Here is an 18993-nt window from a genome sequence, read left to right on the forward strand (position 1 = left end):
TTAAACAGCGGTTGACATGCTTCGAAGTACGGTAATGGAATATTTAGACATTTTTTGTCACGAAATGCGTCGTGCTCGTCACCCTTCTTTACCATTCGGATAGTGTCTTGAACGCACGAACAAAACGCCGCTATTTGGATATAACTATGGATTATTTTGAACCAAACCAACATTTGTTATTGAAGTTGAAGTCCTGGGAGTGCATTCTGACGAAGAACACCAAAGGTAATAACATTTTTCTTATAGTAAATCTGACTTTGGTGAGTGCTAAACTTGCTGGGTGTCTAAATAGCTAGCCCTGTGATGCCGGGCTATCTACTGAGAATATTGCAAAATGTGTTTTCACCGAAAAGCTATTTTAAAATCGGACATATCGAGTGCATAGAGGAGTTCTGTATCTATAATTCTTAAAATAATTGTTATGCTTTTTGTGAACGTTTATCGTGAGTAATTTAGTACATTTTTTGTAAATTCACCGGAAGTTTGAGGGGGTATGCTAGTTCTGAACGTCACATGCTAATGTAAAAAGCTGGTTTTTGATATAAATATGAACTTGATTGAACAAAACATGCATGTATTGTATAACATAATGTCCTACGTGTGTCATCTGATGAAGATTTTTTATTTATTTTATTTCACCTTTATTTAACCAGGTAGGCAAGTTGAGAACAAGTTCTCATTTACAATTGCGACCTGGCCAAGATAAAGCAAAGCAGTTCGACAACATACAAAAACACAGAGTTACACATGGAGTAAAACAACATACAATCAATGATGCAGTAGAAAAAATAAATAAAATAAGACTATATACAATGTGAGCAAATGATGTGAGATAAGGGAGGTAAAGGCAAAAAAATGCCATGGTGGCAAAGTAAATAAAGTATAGCAAGAAAAACACTGGAATGGTAGATTTGTAGTTTGAAGAAAGTTCAGAGATAAAATATAAATAATATGGTGCAAAATAAATAAAATAAATAAATACAGTAGGGGAAGAGGTAGTAGTTTGGGCTAAATTATAGATGGGCCATGTACAGGTGCAGTGATCTGTGAGCTGCTCTGACAGCTGGTGCTTAAAGCTAGTGAGGGAGATGAGTGTTTCCAGTTTCAGAGATTTTTGTAGTTCGTTCCAGTCATTGGCAGCAGAGAACTGGAAGGAGAGACGACCAAAGGAGGAGTTGGCTTTAGGGGTGACCAGAGAGATATACCTGCTGGAGCGCGTGCTACAGGTGGGTGCTGCTATGGTGACCAGTGAGCGGAGATAAGGGGGGACTTTACCTAGCAGGGTCTTGTAGATGACCTGGAGCCAATGTGTTTGGCGACGATTATGAAGCGAAGGCCAGCCAACGAGAGCGTACAGGTCGCAGTGGTGGGTAGTATATGGGGCTTTGGTGACAAAACGGATGGCACTGTGATAGACTGCATCCAGCTTGTTGAGTAGGGTATTGGAAGCTATTTTGTAAATGACATCGCCGAAGTCGAGGATTGGTAGGATGGTCAGTTTTACGAGGGTATGTTTGGCAGCATGAGTGAAGGATGCTTTGTTGCGAAATAGGAAGCCAATTCGAGATTTCACTTTGGATTGGAGATGATTGATGTGAGTCTGGAAGGAGAGTTTACAGTCTAACCAGACACCAAGATCATCAAAGGTTAGTGCTGCATTTAGCTGTGGTTTGGATTTATGTGACATTATATGCTAGCTTGAAAAATGGGTGTCTGATTATTTCTGGCTGGGTACTCTGCTGACATAATCTAATGTTTTGCTTTCGTTGTAAAGCCTTTTTGAAATCGGACAGTGTGGTTAGATTAACGAGAGTCTTGTCTTTAAAATGGTGTAAAATAGTCATATGTTTGAAAAATTTAAGTAATAGCATTTCTAAGGTATTTGAATAACGCGCCACAGGATTCCACTGGCTGTTACGTAGGTGGGACGATTTTGTCCCGCCGACCCTAGAGAGGTTTTAACCTAGCGTTTTAGCATTTCTGGCACAAATCCCATTTAAGTCATGAGACCGATATGAACATTTTTCGCGTGTCATGTCCAAATCAACCGAAAGTATCTAAAATCGATTGTGAAGCTCAACAAAGTAACTAGTAGATGATTTGAACATGAAACATGCTGGTATCATTCCTATGACTTGAATGGGATTTGTGCCACAAGTGCTAAACCGTTAGCATGTGGAAACGGTGCCAGGGAAACTAAACCAAAGCATGGACGATGTCATACCTTGTCCATAGACCGCTTACAGGGTAAGGAAACCTTGGGTGAACTAAAATTGTCCATGTAATGCATCTCGACAAGAAAATTGTGCTTTTATACAATGCTGAAACCTAATATTCTACAAATGCAATTTTAACTTTTCATAATTAACAAATATATTTCCAGGGTTACATATTCGTTTCTAGGGCACACCATGTGCTTCAGAAGTAGCTAGAATACATGAAGGCCAAATACAGGCTATAGCAACTTAAAAAAAAATAAAATAATAATAATTTACAAATATTTTCTGGTGCTCCTAAATTTTGTTGTTTATGATGGCACCTCTACTTTAATATTTACTAGTTACAGCTCTAAATTAACATTTTTCATTGGTAAAACTGGTGCTCCCAACTTTTAAAAGTTAGGAGCACCAGTTTTACCAATGAAAAATTTTAATTTAGAGCTGTAACTAGTAAATATTAAAGTAGAGGTGCCATCATAAACAGCGGAGCAGAAATGAATTACATGTTCTTGTTAGTCGGCAGTCAGTTTCCCTATTCTTGGACCCTTCCTCAAGGCACACTGCTCTCCTGCGTCACACTGTTAGAGGATCCACTCATATCATTATTACTACTTAGTAAAAATGGTAAAGGTAGAAATGATGCATCTCACTCACCATAGGCAACTGACTGTTTCTTTTCATGATACGGACCCCTATTGCTTTTTAACCTTTCAAGCATCTCTTATAAATCCCTCATCTGTAATGCCATGCACATTCCGTTTGTGATGTTATAACACCAATACAATATTACATTCATTCAAAATGGCATTAAGAACATTTTACCGGACTTTTTTATTTTTTCTCAATTTATGCCGTTATAGACATACAATGGATATGGCTTATATGAAAATAAAAAGTGAATTTTAATGCTCACCAATTGCTTTTTGTCCCTGTCCACTTCCGGTAGGAAATTAGTTGAAGATCTTTTTTTCACGTCCGCTGTTTGACAGAGTACGTTGAGAAATACGGCAGCACACAGCAACATGGGGGAGATAAAGCCGGCAGCTTCCCCTCTTTCTCATTTAGCTTTCCAGTTCCCCTCAACCACTATAACAATGCTCAAACTAGCTGTTCTCCAGACCTGGCATCTTTTTATGTGTTTCTGTCAAAGAGCTTTGAATTCAATAGGCCTACTGCGTGACGTGCAGAAGAAGCGTCATAAACTAACATTTTCATCTGCCTGGGGGAAAACGTGTGCGTTTGCGGCATCTGCCACTTTCACATTGATGGCAAATGTGCACTTAATTTTGGAGCACTGCAGTGTACCCACAGTGAATGAGACCAAAACATAGATTGAAATGCACAAAGGCTGCACGGTAGCAACTTAATCAACTTATTAAATGAGAAGCGGATTGAGCCGAGCACACAGACACACGTATCAATGGAACAGCTATTAATTGTGCTCAGTGCACATTTTGAAAATGTACCAGATCTTTTATCATGAAGTCGTCATCTGACCTGGGGGTTAAGACAACAGAGAGCGTAGTCATGGTGATTCAATGGAACTCCGAAACAATCTTTAGTGACGGTAGATGAGGAGAGTTCCGAATGAGGAGTTTAAACGGTGTGTCATGACAGACAACAAACAGGTTTTGTAGGGTTACTATAATAGCTAGTGTGGGGGTGTGTTATTAAATGGTGTGTGTTTTTCTCCCTGGGTGCTCAGATGCTTCAGCGTGTGGTGATGGTGGCCGCAGAGAGCCTGAAGGTCCTGGAACCTCAGCTGATGGACGCCAACCGGATACAGGACGTCCGGGTTAGTCACACACTTACCCACCATTCTATCAATATATTCCCACGCACTCATAGAACTACTACATGCACACTCACATTCATGTTAATGTTTTTCTTCATTTCCAATAACTGAACTACTTTTTTGTAATACGCCATTCCATCATTAACTTTCCCTTCTCTTCCTTGGTTCTCTCGCTCCGTGTGTGTGTTTTGCATGTGTACAGGTGGTCATGCGGCCTCCTTTTGATGCCTATGATGTCCTGATCCACCTGAGCCCCAAGGAGGTGCCCTTACTGAGCTAGACAGTGGACCGCCTCATGCCAACTTCAGCGGGGGCACTACCCGTCATCAATTTCAGCCCCGTCATTTTTGCCTACGTAAATTAGGCTCAGGCTAGATGGGTTTCTATAGAAGCAAAAAGGCAATGTCTGCGTTTTCTCCTGACATGCAGTTTTCCATTTTCATTGGCTCCATTTTTAAACCGGTGTCTCCTCCCATCTTTCCCAGGATGCATTTGGAGACCTGGCTCTGTTCTTCTGTGACCCCCTACGGCGTTACTGTGATTGCAGTGCTATGGAAGCCCAAAGCCTTCAGCCCATTGCCTTTCAAGGTAAAGACAGAAAAATTGCAGAAAATGTCTTTCTCTCCATTTCTGCTTATACATGTCTCACCCTCTTCCAGACCTCACAGATGGTGGCTCATCGTGTTGAGTTGAGTGGGGAGGAGTCTCACACTGCCCCCAACGTGGAGGCCATCCTGGAGGACTTCAGGGTCATGGGCCTGGTCAAGTCAGTGGTGGCAAGGACAGGTGAATGGGTGGTGTGGACTGGGCACGTGTGCAAACGCACACACGCTTGCACACAGAAACACGTACGGTAATTGTATTTTAACTTAAACAATCACATTTTGAAATGGATTACCCCCGTAGCCAGGAAAACATGTCAACTCGTTGACACCTTTTTGTGAAAATGAAATCAACATGTTGTAACACACTTACAGTCATTGTCTATCCAATTGTGTGCTAAACGCAAGCCATGCACATTCACTGGATAAAATAAACATTGTAAGAAACCAATCATGTGATGTCTTTGTTTTCGCTGGTGCTTTAACCCTGTCTGTGTTACTGTTTTGTACGCACAGTGTGCTCCGTATGTATTGGGACAGTGACACATGTTTTGTCTCAACTCCAGCACTTTGGATTTGAAACGATACAATGGTTATGACATTAAAGTGCAGACTGCCAGCTTTAATTTGAGGGTATTTTCATCCGCATTGGGCGAATCGTTTAGAAACTACACCACTTTTTATACATAGTCCCCCCATTTTAGGGACCAAAACTATTGGGACATTCACTTGTGAATGAAAGTAGTCAGAAGTTTAGTTTTTGCTCCCATATTCCTAGCACGCAATGATTTATATTAAGCTTGTGACTGTACACTTTGTTTGGTTGCATTTGCTGTTTATTTTGGTTATGTTTCAGATTATTTTGTGCCCAATAGAAATTAATGGTAAATCATGTATTGTCATTTTGGAGTCACTTTTTACTGTAAATAAGAATGGAATATGTTTCTAAATACTTCTACATTAATATGGATGATTCCGGATAAGAATACGCTCCAGTAAGATGGATAACTATTGAAAGATGGCTGATATGTGTTTTTCTACATTGTAGTGGACACAGGTGCAACCTTTTGGTAGCATTTGTATATCATAGGAAAAGACACTGCATTTACACAGATTTGCATGAAGTCCAAATATATCATACTTTGACCTAAACAATGACTTATTGACATACATTGTTGTCGAACCAGGAGAGGAGCACTATGTAGTAGTACATCCTAGCCATGCCAGGCTCTCTGTACCAGTGGAGGCTGCTGAGGGGAGGACGGCTCATAACAATGGCTGGAACAGAGCGAATGGTATCAAACGCATGGAAACCATGTATTTGATACCATTCCACCAATTCTGCTCTAGCTATTACCACGAGCCCACCTCCCCAATTCAGGTGCCAACAACCTGTGCTCTGTACATAGATTTTTAGACTAGTGTAACCAACACATGGTACGAGCCCAGGTCTCCTGCGCACCAGAAAAGCATAGACCTGCTAAACTGAAGCCTAGGCATTGACTCTGGGAGCCAATGCAACTCTTCATGTCTTAGGTAAGGCCTACTCATACATGTGTGTTAACTGAACCACCTCTGTTACAATTCACCATCCTTTGACCTCTTCACATTGACCCATCTGAGCCACAGCATAAATATGACTGACGGTTCGAACAAGGGTCTTCTGCACATCAGAAGAGCACATAAGCCTGCTAAACCAAACCCTACCCTCTGGGCAAAATCTGGTTGAATCAATGTTTTCTCCACCTCATTTGAAATAAAAATGTGATGTTGAATCAATGTGGGAAACAGATTGGATTAGCAAAAAGTCATCAATGTAAAGGAATTTTGTATTTCACCCAACTTTAACCTAAATCCAATGAAAGGGTGACATTTTTTTATTTATTTCATGTTGAGTTCTCTCTCTCGTTGACAATTCAACCGCATGTAAATCAAAACTAGACATTGAACTGTGCCCACTGGCCATAGCCAATGCAACTCTTCAGGTATCAGACATAGCAACTCTTTAGGTATCAGGCAAGATTACTCATTATGAGACTAACTAATCAGAAGTGGTTCGGTGACCACAAAAATGTGATGAGTAACTTTCCCTAGTGTTGAGTAACTGCCTGAGACCAGAAAAACTGCATTGGCTCCCCAGGCTAAATTACCTAAGAGTTGGTTTAGCAGGCTAAGATGTTCTTCTGGTATACAGGACACCAGGTTCAAACCCCATCAGTTACACTAGTCTAATATCAATGGGCATAGTGTGTGACATGGCTAGGATATCACTGCATTGTGGTGTCGTGTTGCTCTCCTGGTTCACGCCTCCAGGAAGCAATTTGCATACAGTTTGAAAATGAATAGAGAATGGTAAATTGGGCGGTTGGAAAATAAAAAAAACATGCTCCATTTCACTTTGCACATTTCAATTAACCTTTTGCCATTTTTATTTACCATTTGCAATTATCAATTTTCATTTTAACATGGAAATTTCATTGTGGCATGAATCATGTGCACTAATATGAAAATATAAATGCGTTCATCATTTTCACATTTCAATTGAGCATTTAAGCATTGCATTTTTGAACTGGCAGTGACTCCCCGCCATATATGCCTGCTAAATGTATTTTCATCTTGAAACTTTCTTTGGAAGAAAGTCCTTGTGATTGGGATTCCTGCTAGTGCTATGTTTAGCTCACTCAACTTCATTATCCCGCGGGGGATATTAATTTGGTCATCACACTGTACACAGACATTGGAAAGCGACAATCACCATGAATGTGTGTAAAAAAATGTGTTGACATACTGACTAGATGTTGAGGAAATTCCAAGGAGAGGCGACGTGTTATACCTAATCAAGCTCCATTGTGTCCATCTCCCACATAATCATGTCACAATGGACAGATAATTGTCCGGACTTATTTTGTCCTCGCCCAATGTTGTTACCTATCTAATTATTACAGGATTTCCTGCTCAAATCGTGACTCCTCGCACGTTGGGAATTATCTGGTTACCTGGTTCAACCTTTTCAACAATTTGTCTTTTTTTACTTTATTTATCCTGTCCCCACAAATGCTTGCCTAACCGGCTGTAACTGAAGTTTGAACTTCGTTTTAAAGTAATAACTTGCTTTTGACTTGACTGTTGCATATTTTCCAGTTTGGGATGTTTTATCACCATTCATCAGTGATTTATGTAGTTTTGTCGACATAAACACTTAGAATGTTAGATCTGCACTGAGTATCCCTTAATTGAACAAATACTTTGGGAAAATGAGCCCATCTATGTGATGCTGAAGTAGTGATGAGATGTGAGACCTGCTGAAGTAATGGGTTGTCCCGAAAGACTTGATCAGGGTGGGCAGTGTACCGCATAAACCAGCTCATAAGAGGCTATCAGTCTGTCAATGATTGCGTTAAGAAAACATATTTCACAAAAATGTCACCTTTTCCATAACTGGATTTATGGTCATGTGAGGAATGACACACGCTTGATCTCAGGTTCACCAACCATCCTCTTAGAAGGAGCTGGTCTAGCATGTGTCTGTGTGTAGTCATGGTGAGGAACTCTATAGTTTTACACTGTCAATGCAAAAGCTCCACAGCTGTTAAAGTTGAATGTCTTCTTTTTCGATATCAGACCTGCCTAATTCTCATATGAAACACTTTTTGTGTGCCTAATTCTCACTTTTTGTCTTTAATTGGCTAAACTAACATTCTGTTAACATCTGACTCCAGAGTGATCTGTTCTTGCAATTTGTAGTCTATGACATTTCAGATTTAGATATGATCATTTCTGACAAAGTAGTTTGTGCGTCTTTTTCTAAGCTTAATTAACTTAAGTTACTATCTTTTTCTTAATAATTCCTCTTAAAGGTAACTTTAGTGAAGCTTACTTCTTCCAGTGTGAAGTCATTGATAGCTTGGTAAACTATATTTTCAGAGTAGCTTCCCCAACACTGGTTGCAATATAAAATACAATGTTGGATATAGCAGATAACAGAAAAAAACTTGAAGGTAGATCATATTTGATCAAGAAGTGAATGCAATCTATGCTGTCGGAGTCAAGTGGAATGCAATGTACTCCAGTGCCTCAACAGAATAGACAACGTTATTGATGTTAGAAGCAAACCTTTTGAGCAGTTATGGGGAAATGACTCACTCCTCTATTCAAACCAGACAAAGCAAGAAAAAAACATGGTGATAAAGTTTCAGGCAGAGAGGAATAAAACAGGATGGACGAAAAGGAGAAGAGAGTGAGAAACAGAAGAGACAGACAGGGAGAGGGTGTGTTTGAGTTTGAATCAGTGAGAAAGATCAGAGGATGTGAGAGTTATGAGGGAAAGAGTGAGACGGAGGGAGTGAGAGAAGGAAGAGCGAGAGTGAGTAAGAGCGAGAGAGTAGGGAGGGTTCAAGGGGGCTGGCTTTGGCAGGAACCACAGGAGGTCCAGGTCCTATAAGAGGAGGCCACTGCATTAGCCATCACACACACACACAGTAGGACCTACCTACCTGCTGTCACCCAGTCATAATACAGGAAGTTAGCTGATCAGCACTGAACCATGGGAAAACAGAAGATATTCATGGACAAGCTGGCACAGACTTTCCAGATCCGTAACTTGCTGCTGCGCCAGGCCATGGCAGAGTGTCTGGGTACCCTCATCCTGGTGGTAAGAGCTCTGCGATCTTTTCACCTCACTGACGTCCTAATTTACCATATTGATGTTCAAGTTATCCTCACTCAAGCCTTTCTCAGAAGAGTAGATTGCATGTTTTACTGTGATGATTCATTGCCACAAGAAATATTAGTTTGTGCGTATTCAAACCTCGAGACAAAATACTACTGGATTAACAATAACCTGTGTATCGACTATTGTTGTTATGCCAAGATGTGAGAGTGATGGACACTGGTAAGTGAAACCAACGTCAGTGAGCTGCTCACAATAGATCTTCCTCCACTGTCCATGTCCCCATACCGGTCTCAAACCAGTGTTCCTCTGCTCATAAACACGCGACCATCTTCCTTGACAACGTAACAACTATTTGAGCTATACAAAAGGTACCAATTGGATTGCTCCATCGGCAACATTTCAAGCTAGATGTGGAGTGAACTTACGCCACGTTCTTAACTCCATTAGATAAGTTCAGCATGGCTTTACAGCTTTTGCTAGCCTTTGCACTTGACCTCAAATTCTCTGGGGTCGGGAATGTGAGCCTCATATAGGCACCTATAAATTAAACTCCTTGAGTGTTTATGAAAATATGATTGCTCTTGTTGACAAGAACATGGACACATGATCTTTACTCTGCATAATGATCCAGGACTCACCTTGCAACCTCGTGCTCTTCTGCTGTCGTATTTGAGGTGTGTGCATGTTTACAGTCGCTAATGAAATAGTCTTTCACATTTTTCTGCCTTAAAAGGAAATTTAAAAAGGGAAAAAATGAGATTTTATTTTATCTACCGATATACACAACCTACATTTTCAAAGTCAAAGAAAATTATAAAAAAGTTACGTTTTCAGAAGATTATGCCGGATTTTTCCTTTAACTTTTTACCTCCTTTCTGTGGATATGGCCAGTACAGGTAGTCAGTGCAGATAGGCCATACAGATAGTACAGGTAGCCATTGATTAGCTATTCAGCAGTCTAATTAATTGATAGAAGCTGTCTCAGAGCGTGTTGGACTTACACAATAAACATTTTGGCACCATGATGTTCAAATAAACATCTTTATTTTAATTTATTTTTAGCCTCAGTTTTTTAATTATTCCTGCACCGTGCGGGTCTCGATCTCTTCCGGTATTCTCATTTTGATTCCTACGCACCTGGAACTGAAAATATTTAGTATAAAGGACCGTATAGTAGCACAGACGGTCTCCTATAATTTACATTCAACTGGTAAAAGTTGATTGTGATATGATTAAGTCTTTGGCAATTTTCTGGGCCTTTCTTAGACACCACTTGGTATAAAGGTCCTGGATGGCAGAGAGCTCGGCCCTAGTGATGTATTGGGCCATCCGCACCACCCTTTGTAGAGCCTTGCTGTCGAGGGTGGTGCAGTTCGCCATACCAGGCGGTGATGCAGCCAGTCAAGATGCTCTCAATGGTGCAGCTGTAGAACTTCTTGAGGATCTGAGGTCCCATGTCAAATCTCTTCAGGAGGAAGAGGCACTGTTGGGCCCTCTTCAAGACTGTTTGGTCCATGTTAAAGCGATAATTCATCCCAAATCTATATTTGGATAGCATTTCCCATAATTCCCCTTGAGTTATGTCTTAAGGCCCATGGTGACAGAATCCCCAATAATCCATTATTTACTTCTGGTTACAACCTGGAGTTAGCATATTAGCATCGTCAGATTTCATGAATGTAATAAGACAGATCGATGTTAGCAAAGCTGCACCGCAAGCCAAAACTTTATCAAATACTTACATAGAACCTGACCATGTTTATTCCCTTCGAGAATGTAGTTATTTCTGCAATAAGTCACATTTTCGAATGTTTGATACCTTCTATGTTTACTGTTCAGTTTTGTTCACACCTGTTAATCAATACATGTCTATTTCCTGCCCCAGGGGGAGTGTCTTTACTTGCATCGCTTTTAGCTATCTACGCCCCATTGTTTGGACATTAGAACCTTGTTTGTTAGGGAGAGATAATAACCGAAAGAACTGAGATATGTCTGACTGCTTAGAGGAAGAGGCAGAGCCCCCCCCCCAACTGTTTCCTGTAGTCCACGTTCCGCTCATTGGTCTTGCTGACGTTGAGGGAGAGATTGTTGTCTCTGACCTCCTCCCTGTAGGCTGTTTCATCGCTGTCGGCCTACTACCATCGTGTCATCGTGATGGTGTTGGAGTCATGCGTGGCCACGCAGTCGTGGGTGAAAAGGGAGTACAGGACCGTGCTAAGCACACACCCCTGTGAGGCCCCCGTGTTGAGGGTCAGTGTGACCAGAGGTGTTGTTGCCTACTTGTAGCTTGGAGGGGACTATTATGTTGAATGATGAGCTATAGTCCATTAACAGCATTCTCACATAGGTATTCCTCTTGTCCAGGTGGGAAATTGTGTCATCTGTGGATCTGTTGGAGCGGGAATGTGAATTGGATTGGTGTGTGTGTGTGTAGAGCTTTAAGTTGGCTTTAATGGAACTGACAGATTAAATCTTCCCTCGGTTACTGACAGACCTTAGCCATCCGCCATGTTAAATAAACAAACAAGACAAACTAAACAACCCCTGCAATTTGTTTCTTTATCTTGCTCTAGCAGTAAATGGCCACTTAAGAAAATGGGTAGTAGTACTTTAAGCACCTACCAGATAATACAGCCAGTGTGGCCTACAACCTGCAGGCTTTTTAGGCTGTTAAGTTTCACTTCTTTGCTCTGAGAGAAAGAGTTGTTAGAGAGATGACTCAGTCTTACTCACGGTCGCAGGCTCTCTCACACCTGTTTTACAAAGCGTTTCTTCATTGCCTAACGTTATTGCAGTACATTTTCTCATGCCGCGAAAGGATCTCTACAATCGATGTCCATCTAGAAAAGCCTTGCATTGGTTCGCTAAAACAGGACCAACTTTCAGCGTCAGAAAAGGAACACAAGCGCCAGAAACTTGTTGCACCAGTTAAGCGTTGTCGTAAAAGTACTATTTCTTATAAGGTAGTAAATAGACGTAGACAGGTGTTACACTGCTAATAAGAAAATTATGTAAATCTCCAGCAGGAGCATGGATGGAAAAGCACTGTGTATTAAACCTGTTACGTCACTGTCTAAGGCACTAGTAGCAGGTGTGGCATGTCTATTTAATAAGTGCTATGTCAAACGTGGATTGCAGTATTGGGAGTGACAGCAACAGCGCAATGGGTGAAACCTGAACATGCCAAATATATTCACGCCCTCCAGGACATATATAGACGTCACCTGTCTTCAAGATATACTAATGACTGACTAATGTAATGACTGCGTGAACAGACAGGCGCTTTTGACTGATACTCAGGTAAAGGGAGGCGGAGGAAGGAAGGATGGGCAGGGTGTGGTCCCGTGTGGCTCAGTTGGTAGAGCATGGTGTTTGCAACGCCAGGGTTGTGAGTTCGATTCCCACGGGGGACCAGTACGGGGGAAAAAAAATGTATGAAATGTATGCATTCACTACTGTAAGTCACTCTGGATAAGAGCGTCTGCTAAATGACTAAAATGTAAAATGTGTGTTTCGTGTGTGTGTATGTGACAGGTAATGTGTGTGTGCGTATTACATTTGTCATGCACAGAGCTATACCCATGCATATGGAGAACAGATTTCAGCAATAGCAGGATTTGGAAAATAGTCAAACTAAACGACAGTTGTTGATTAGACACAGCTGAATGGCTCTGGTGTCTCTGTGGACATTTCCTTGTCCAGGTGGTCGAAGGGGAGACAACAGGCACTATTTGTCCCTGAAGGTCAGCGGGGTGACAGGTCTTTCCTGAGATCTCCCACTGGGCAAAAACTGGTTGAATCAACATTGAATACATGTAATTTCAACAAAGAAAATTGTGATGACGCTTAATGAACATGGAAAACTGATTGGATTTACAAAAAGTAATGTTAAAAAAAATGTTTTGAGTTGCTTTTTCACACAACTTTTAACCTAAATCCAATGACATAGTGTTGAATTCACCTTAATTGACAACTTAACCAAATGTAAATCAAAACTAAACATTGAACTGATGACTGTTCCCAGTGGACTAACTGTGTCACCTTTGTGTGACAGGTGGTTGGACACATGTCCTTCTGGCCCCAGCGATGGTGTGCATGTGCACCATCCAGAGAACAATGCAGTCCTTACATAAACCCAAGAGCTAGGGTGGGAGAAAACAACAGCGATAAGCTTTCTCTTTATATTACAGCTCCATCTATGAAACAGTCATTGTGTGCTATTCTCTGCTTAAATTGAAGGGATGAGAGACCACATGCTGCCACACGAAACCATGGCTTACCACCCCAAATCATGACTTCCATGCCATGTTACTAGGAGTGACGCTCCACTGGAAAAAAGTTTGACGACTTCTTCACACAGTATTTTATTCACACACTTCACTCTTCACATTTCCTTTTGTCCCAATAACAGTTTTAATGTATATGGATGTTGGAAAAGACTGACGGCAACAAAAGCTACCCCGAAATGTCCTCTCCCTGTGACTTCTTCCCTCCCTCCATTGCTGTTCACTAAAAGGGAACGCATGAGTGACCAGGTGTATCGGTAGACACTCAGAATGAGGACACAGCATGAACTGCCTGACAGTCTGGGGGAGTAAGTGTGCAATGTAGTCATGTAATGTCATGGCGTAATGCTGTCATGACATGCTGTCGCTATCACCACCAGGCCACTTAGAGAGCTGTGATTTAATTTAGGACATTATCTTGTTAGGTGCTGTCTTTTAAGTCATTTCTTACGGCATCATGAATCATAGTGAATAACCTTTTGGTGGAATTTGATCAGGCTAATTCAGTTGGCATTTGGCTCCATACTGACATGTTATCAGATGCTTCTGACATTAAGATCCCTTTGACATTTAACTTCATGTCTAACTAAAGATGGGCCCCTCTGAAGATGTGGTATTTTTCCAGCCAATCGGAAGCATGAGGCCCGCGGGGCTAATCAGGAGCCAGAGTTTACACTGACCCCAGTGATGTTAAACCATCCACTAGATGCCAAGCCCTCTGTCGAGACAGTTCCTTGCAGCTCGTCTCAACGAATGTGCCCTGTGGTCTGAGAGCAATTCATCTGCTTCAGGGGGCCTTGCGACTGGCTGTTTCAGCACATGCCACACACTACTGTTATCCCCATAGTAATGGCACACACACACACACACACACACACACACACACACACACACACACACACACACACACATATATACATATATACAAGTTGGCGTGCAAACACACTATGCGGTATGACCACCTTGGCAACTCTATAGCTAATTCACGACCATGACAGTAGCTCCCGAAACTGACTTCCTCTCACTGCATCAATCCTTGTTTCCATTCTAGAGCATATAAAACAAGGTGTTTCCTGCCAGCATATACATATCAGGGTGTAAATATGTAGTACACTTGTTTTTAATCAGATACATCGGTGTCTGAAAAATGACCATAATTTGGACTGGGACAATGAAATGTCAACACGGACAACAATTTCACAATTTCCTCCCCTTATACCTGTTAATACACAATAGAGCCCATTTAAATCATCATGGCAACCAGTTTCACTGATAATGATTGTATTCCCTTTCTGACCTGCACATACCTTCAGGGATGAAAAGTAGTAAATCTAGGATATCCATTTGTGTATCATGTATACTGACAAAGCCTCTTGAGTGACTTATATAGAGTGGCTTGTGAAAGTATTCACCCCCCTTGGCATTTTTCCTATTTTGTTGCCTTACAACCTGAAATTAAAATAGATTTTTTTTGGGGGGGGTTTGTATCATTTCATTTACACAACACGCCGACCACTTTGAAGATGCAAAATATTTTTTTATTGTGAAACAAACAAGAAATGAGACAACTAGCCCCTGGGATTTTTGCCCATTCTTCGAGGCAACACTGCTGCAGCTCCTTCAAGTTGGATGGGTTCTGCTGAAGTACAGAAATCTTTTAGTCATACCACAGATTCTCAATTGGATTGAGGTCTGGGCTTTGACTAGGCCATTCCAAGACATTTAAATGTTTCCCCTTAAACCACTCGAGTGTTGCTTTAGCAGGATGCTTAGGGTCATTGTCCTGCTGGAAGGTGAACCTCTGTCCAAGTCTCAAATCTCTGGAAGACTGAAACAGGTTTCCCTCAAGAACTTTCCTGTATTTAGCGCTATCTATCATTTCTTCAATGCTGACCAGTTTCCCAGTCCCTGCCGATGAAAAACATCCCCACAGCATGATGCTGCCACCACCATGCTTCACTGTGGGGATGGTGTTCTCGGGTTGATGAGAGGTGTTGGGTTTGCACCAGACATAGGATTTTCCTTGATGGCCAAAAAGCTCAATATTAGTCTCATCTGACCAGAGTACCTTCTTCCATATGTTTGGGGAGTCTCCCACATGCCTTTTGGCGAACACCAAACGTGTTTGCTTATTTTTTTCTTTAAGCAATGGCTTTTTTCTGGCCACTCTTCCGTAAAGCCCATCTCTGTGGAGTGTACGGCTTGAAGTGGTCCTATGGACAGATACTCCAATGTCCGCTGTGGAGCTTTGCAGCTTCTTCAGGGTTGTCTTTGGTCTCTTTGTTGCTTCTCTGATTAATGCCCTCCTTGCCTGGTCCTTGAGTTTTGCCCTATCTTGGCAGGTTTGTTGTGGTGCCATGTTCTATCCATTTTTTAATAATCGGTTTAATGGTGCTCCATGGGATGTTCAAAGTTTCAGATATTTTTATAACCCAACCCTGATCTGTATTTCTACACAACTTTTTGTACCTGACCTGTTTGGAGAGCTCCTTGGTCTTCATGGTGCCGCTTGCTTAGTGGTGTTGCAGACTCTGGGGACTTTCAGAACAGGTGTTAATATACTGAGATCATGTGACAGATCATGTGACACTTAGATTGCACACAGGTGGACTTTATTTAACTAATTATGTGACTTCTGAAGGTAATTGGTTGCACCAGATTTTACTTAAGGGATTCATAGCAAAATGGGTGAATACATATGCACGCACCACTTTTCCGTTTGTCATTTATTTTTATTTTTTTTATTTAAAAAAAAAAAAAATTTTACTTCACCAATAGGGACTGTTTTGTGAATGTCCATTGCATGAAATCCAAATAAAATCCATTTAAATTACAGGTTGTAATGAAACAAAATAGGAAAAACGCCAAGAGGGATGAATACTTTTGCAAGGCACTGTATTGCAATGTGTTAACATAGCATTGAGTAAATGTTTGCCTCTGCTCTGGCTTTAAACACATCTAGTGCTCCTCATATGCAGTCATTACAATCTTTTTTTTACAGACAATGTTGATGATCATTGTTTGTTGGTACCCATGTTATTTTTTTTGTCTCTTCCCTCTCTTGACAGATGTTTGGTTGTGGTGCAGTGGCTCAGCTGGTGCTTAGTGGAGGATCTCATGGCATGTTCCTAACCGTCAACTTTGCTTTCGGCTTCGCTGCCACCCTAGGGATCCTGGTCTGTGGCCAGGTATCAGGTACAAACCTCATATTAGCAATATATGCGCATTAATTACCTCACCAACATGTTTAGGTGTAGAGGTTCTCCTCGAGCAGATTTGTTCCCATGAGTTGTTCCTAGGCTGAGTCATGTCTCTAAGTCTTGATCCTAAATGTCTGTCCTGCTTTGATGTTAACAATCTCTCAACATGTGTGTTTCCTAGGAGGCCATCTCAATCCGGCAGTGACCTTTGCCCTCTGCCTGCTTGGGAGAGATCGCTGGAGAAAGTTCCCAGTCTACTTCGTCTTCCAGACACTGGGAGCTTTCCTGGGCTCCGGGATCATCTTTGGTCTGTACTATGGTGAGTCCTCGGGACTGTCCAGGGATGGACAGGAAGCATCTGTTGGAGTCAACTCTTTGAAAAGTCTTAACTTAGACATAAGGTCGAATCTGTGTACAACGTAACACCTCGTTACAGTTGATGTTATATCATAATGTGTGTGTGTGTGTGTGTGTGTGTGTGTGTATTCTCCTCTCAGACGCTCTGTTGAACTATGCTGGAGAACTCATTGTTACCGGGCCCAACGCCACCGCTGGCATCTTCGCCACCTACCCTGGCAAACATCTCACATTGGTCAACGGCTTCTTCGACCAGGTAAGCCCCTTTCTTCCGCATACAACCCCCAAACTGGTTGGATCAGGAATTAGAACTACTAGTATATTCGGAATTCTCCACGTTAATGGAGGTATCTCTATCCCAGACGATTGGCACTGCAGCATTGATCGTGTGTATCCTGGCCATCGTGGACCCCCATAACAATCCCATTCCCCAGGGCCTGGAGGCCTTCACGGTGGGCTTCGTGGTGCTGGTCATCGGCCTGTCCATGGGCTTCAACTCTGGCTACGCTGTCAACCCTGCCAGGGACCTGGGGCCACGCCTCTTTACCTCTCTGGCAGGCTGGGGTACCGAGGTCTTCACGTGAGTCCTCCCCCAATCCTCTTTCTCTCTCTGCATGCATCTGGTTCTCTCTTCACCTCTCTGCCCACTTCACATGTATTCTACCACTATACATCTACCACTCGGTATCCATTTCCTGGTTAGAGGTTTGTACATTATTGATATAATGATTAAACAAAATGGGAGATGGTGATGATGGATCGAACAGGTAAAAGCAGAGGAGGCAAATATTTAAAAAAAAAATCTCTCTCGCACAACTTCTTGGATTCGTCTCTCTCTCACTCTCTCGCTCTCTTTCTCTCAGTGCCAATAAGTGCTGGTTCCTGGTGCCCATCTTCGCCCCATTCCTGGGAGCCATCATTGGTGTGGTGGTCTATCAGCTGATGGTTGGCTTTCATCAGGAGGGAGAGGTTCGTGACAGGAAGAGCCAGGAGGAGAGAGTCAAACTGGCCAACATGAACCCAAAAGATGCCCTAAAGGAAGAGATGTTATGAGCCTCAAAACCTCCACCACTACCACTACCAGCATCCCATACCCCTAAGCTCAGCCTCAGTGGGGTACAGTATGGTCTCCTTGAGGGCCGGTGGGTCCCTTTTCACTCTTAACTCTGACGGCTGTGTGTCTGTTAGTCTGTAAGGAGACAACTACAGTACGCACACACATTATGGACATCAATCTTACTCTAAAATGTTGTCACAGTACATCTGTCTCTAGGCGTCCTTTGTCTTACATTGTAGCTGTATAGTGTCCTTAAGTAAGAGGGGAGAAAGTAAAGACTCAAACACAGAATTATATTAATTCAAAATGTTTGGAAACAATGGAAGTATATAGCCTAGTGTCTTTAGCTCTTCTGTTTGGACAGTATTTTATGTTTTATACTAACATAGCGTTTTAATGATCCCGTTGTATTTATATGCTGTAGACAGATTGTACATGTGTCCAGATCAAATGAAAAGTGTACGTTTTAGTGAGTCCATGAATTTCAATGTCAACCAGAGGCCTCATTTCCTAAGATTTTTATACTTTTTATTTTTTATTAATTACTAAACTTAATTTTTAAGCCCACGTTTTATCAGAATTATTTATAAAAAAATCTGTCAGTGGTTTCCTCCCTAGTAAGCGGTTGCTTCCAAGGTGCACCATGGCGCAAAGATATGCTTGGCAGGATGTTATATACTCTAGTGTCTGCAGACAGTATCGTCAGTGGAGGAGGAGAGAGAATGCTGAGTGACACACACAGATTTGATTTCAGCTGCCAGTGAGGGGTAGGACTTGCAGGAGGTATGATTGTAAATGAATTTGA

The 18993-nt window shown here is 41.8% G+C and overlaps 1 protein-coding gene and 1 long non-coding RNA gene across 3 annotated transcripts; both read left to right on the forward strand.

Moving 5' to 3' along the window:
• The first annotated feature begins 2604 nt into the window (after nucleotides 1-2604).
• Nucleotides 2605-5067, forward strand: LOC106580240 (uncharacterized). 2 transcript variants are annotated; one of them, XR_014381805.1, is made up of 3 exons: nucleotides 2605-4014; nucleotides 4217-4602; nucleotides 4674-5067. It is a non-coding gene; the product is annotated as an uncharacterized LOC106580240 (long non-coding RNA). The 2 variants fall into 2 exon arrangements; XR_014381804.1 differs by having other exon boundaries at nucleotides 4217-5067.
• A 4011-nt stretch (nucleotides 5068-9078) lies between these two features.
• LOC106580153 (aquaporin-3) lies at nucleotides 9079-18431 on the forward strand. Its single transcript, XM_014160893.3, has 6 exons — nucleotides 9079-9267; nucleotides 16643-16769; nucleotides 16956-17093; nucleotides 17272-17387; nucleotides 17494-17711; nucleotides 17995-18431. Exons 1-6 carry the CDS (start codon nucleotides 9160-9162, stop codon nucleotides 18182-18184), a joined length of 897 nt encoding a protein of 298 aa, XP_014016368.1. The 5' UTR covers nucleotides 9079-9159; the 3' UTR covers nucleotides 18185-18431.
• Nucleotides 18432-18993: the final 562 nt, after the last annotated feature.

This window comes from Salmo salar, chromosome 20 (assembly GCF_965601325.2).
Source record: "Salmo salar chromosome 20, fSalSal1, whole genome shotgun sequence".
Lineage (NCBI taxonomy): Eukaryota > Metazoa > Chordata > Actinopteri > Salmoniformes > Salmonidae > Salmo > Salmo salar.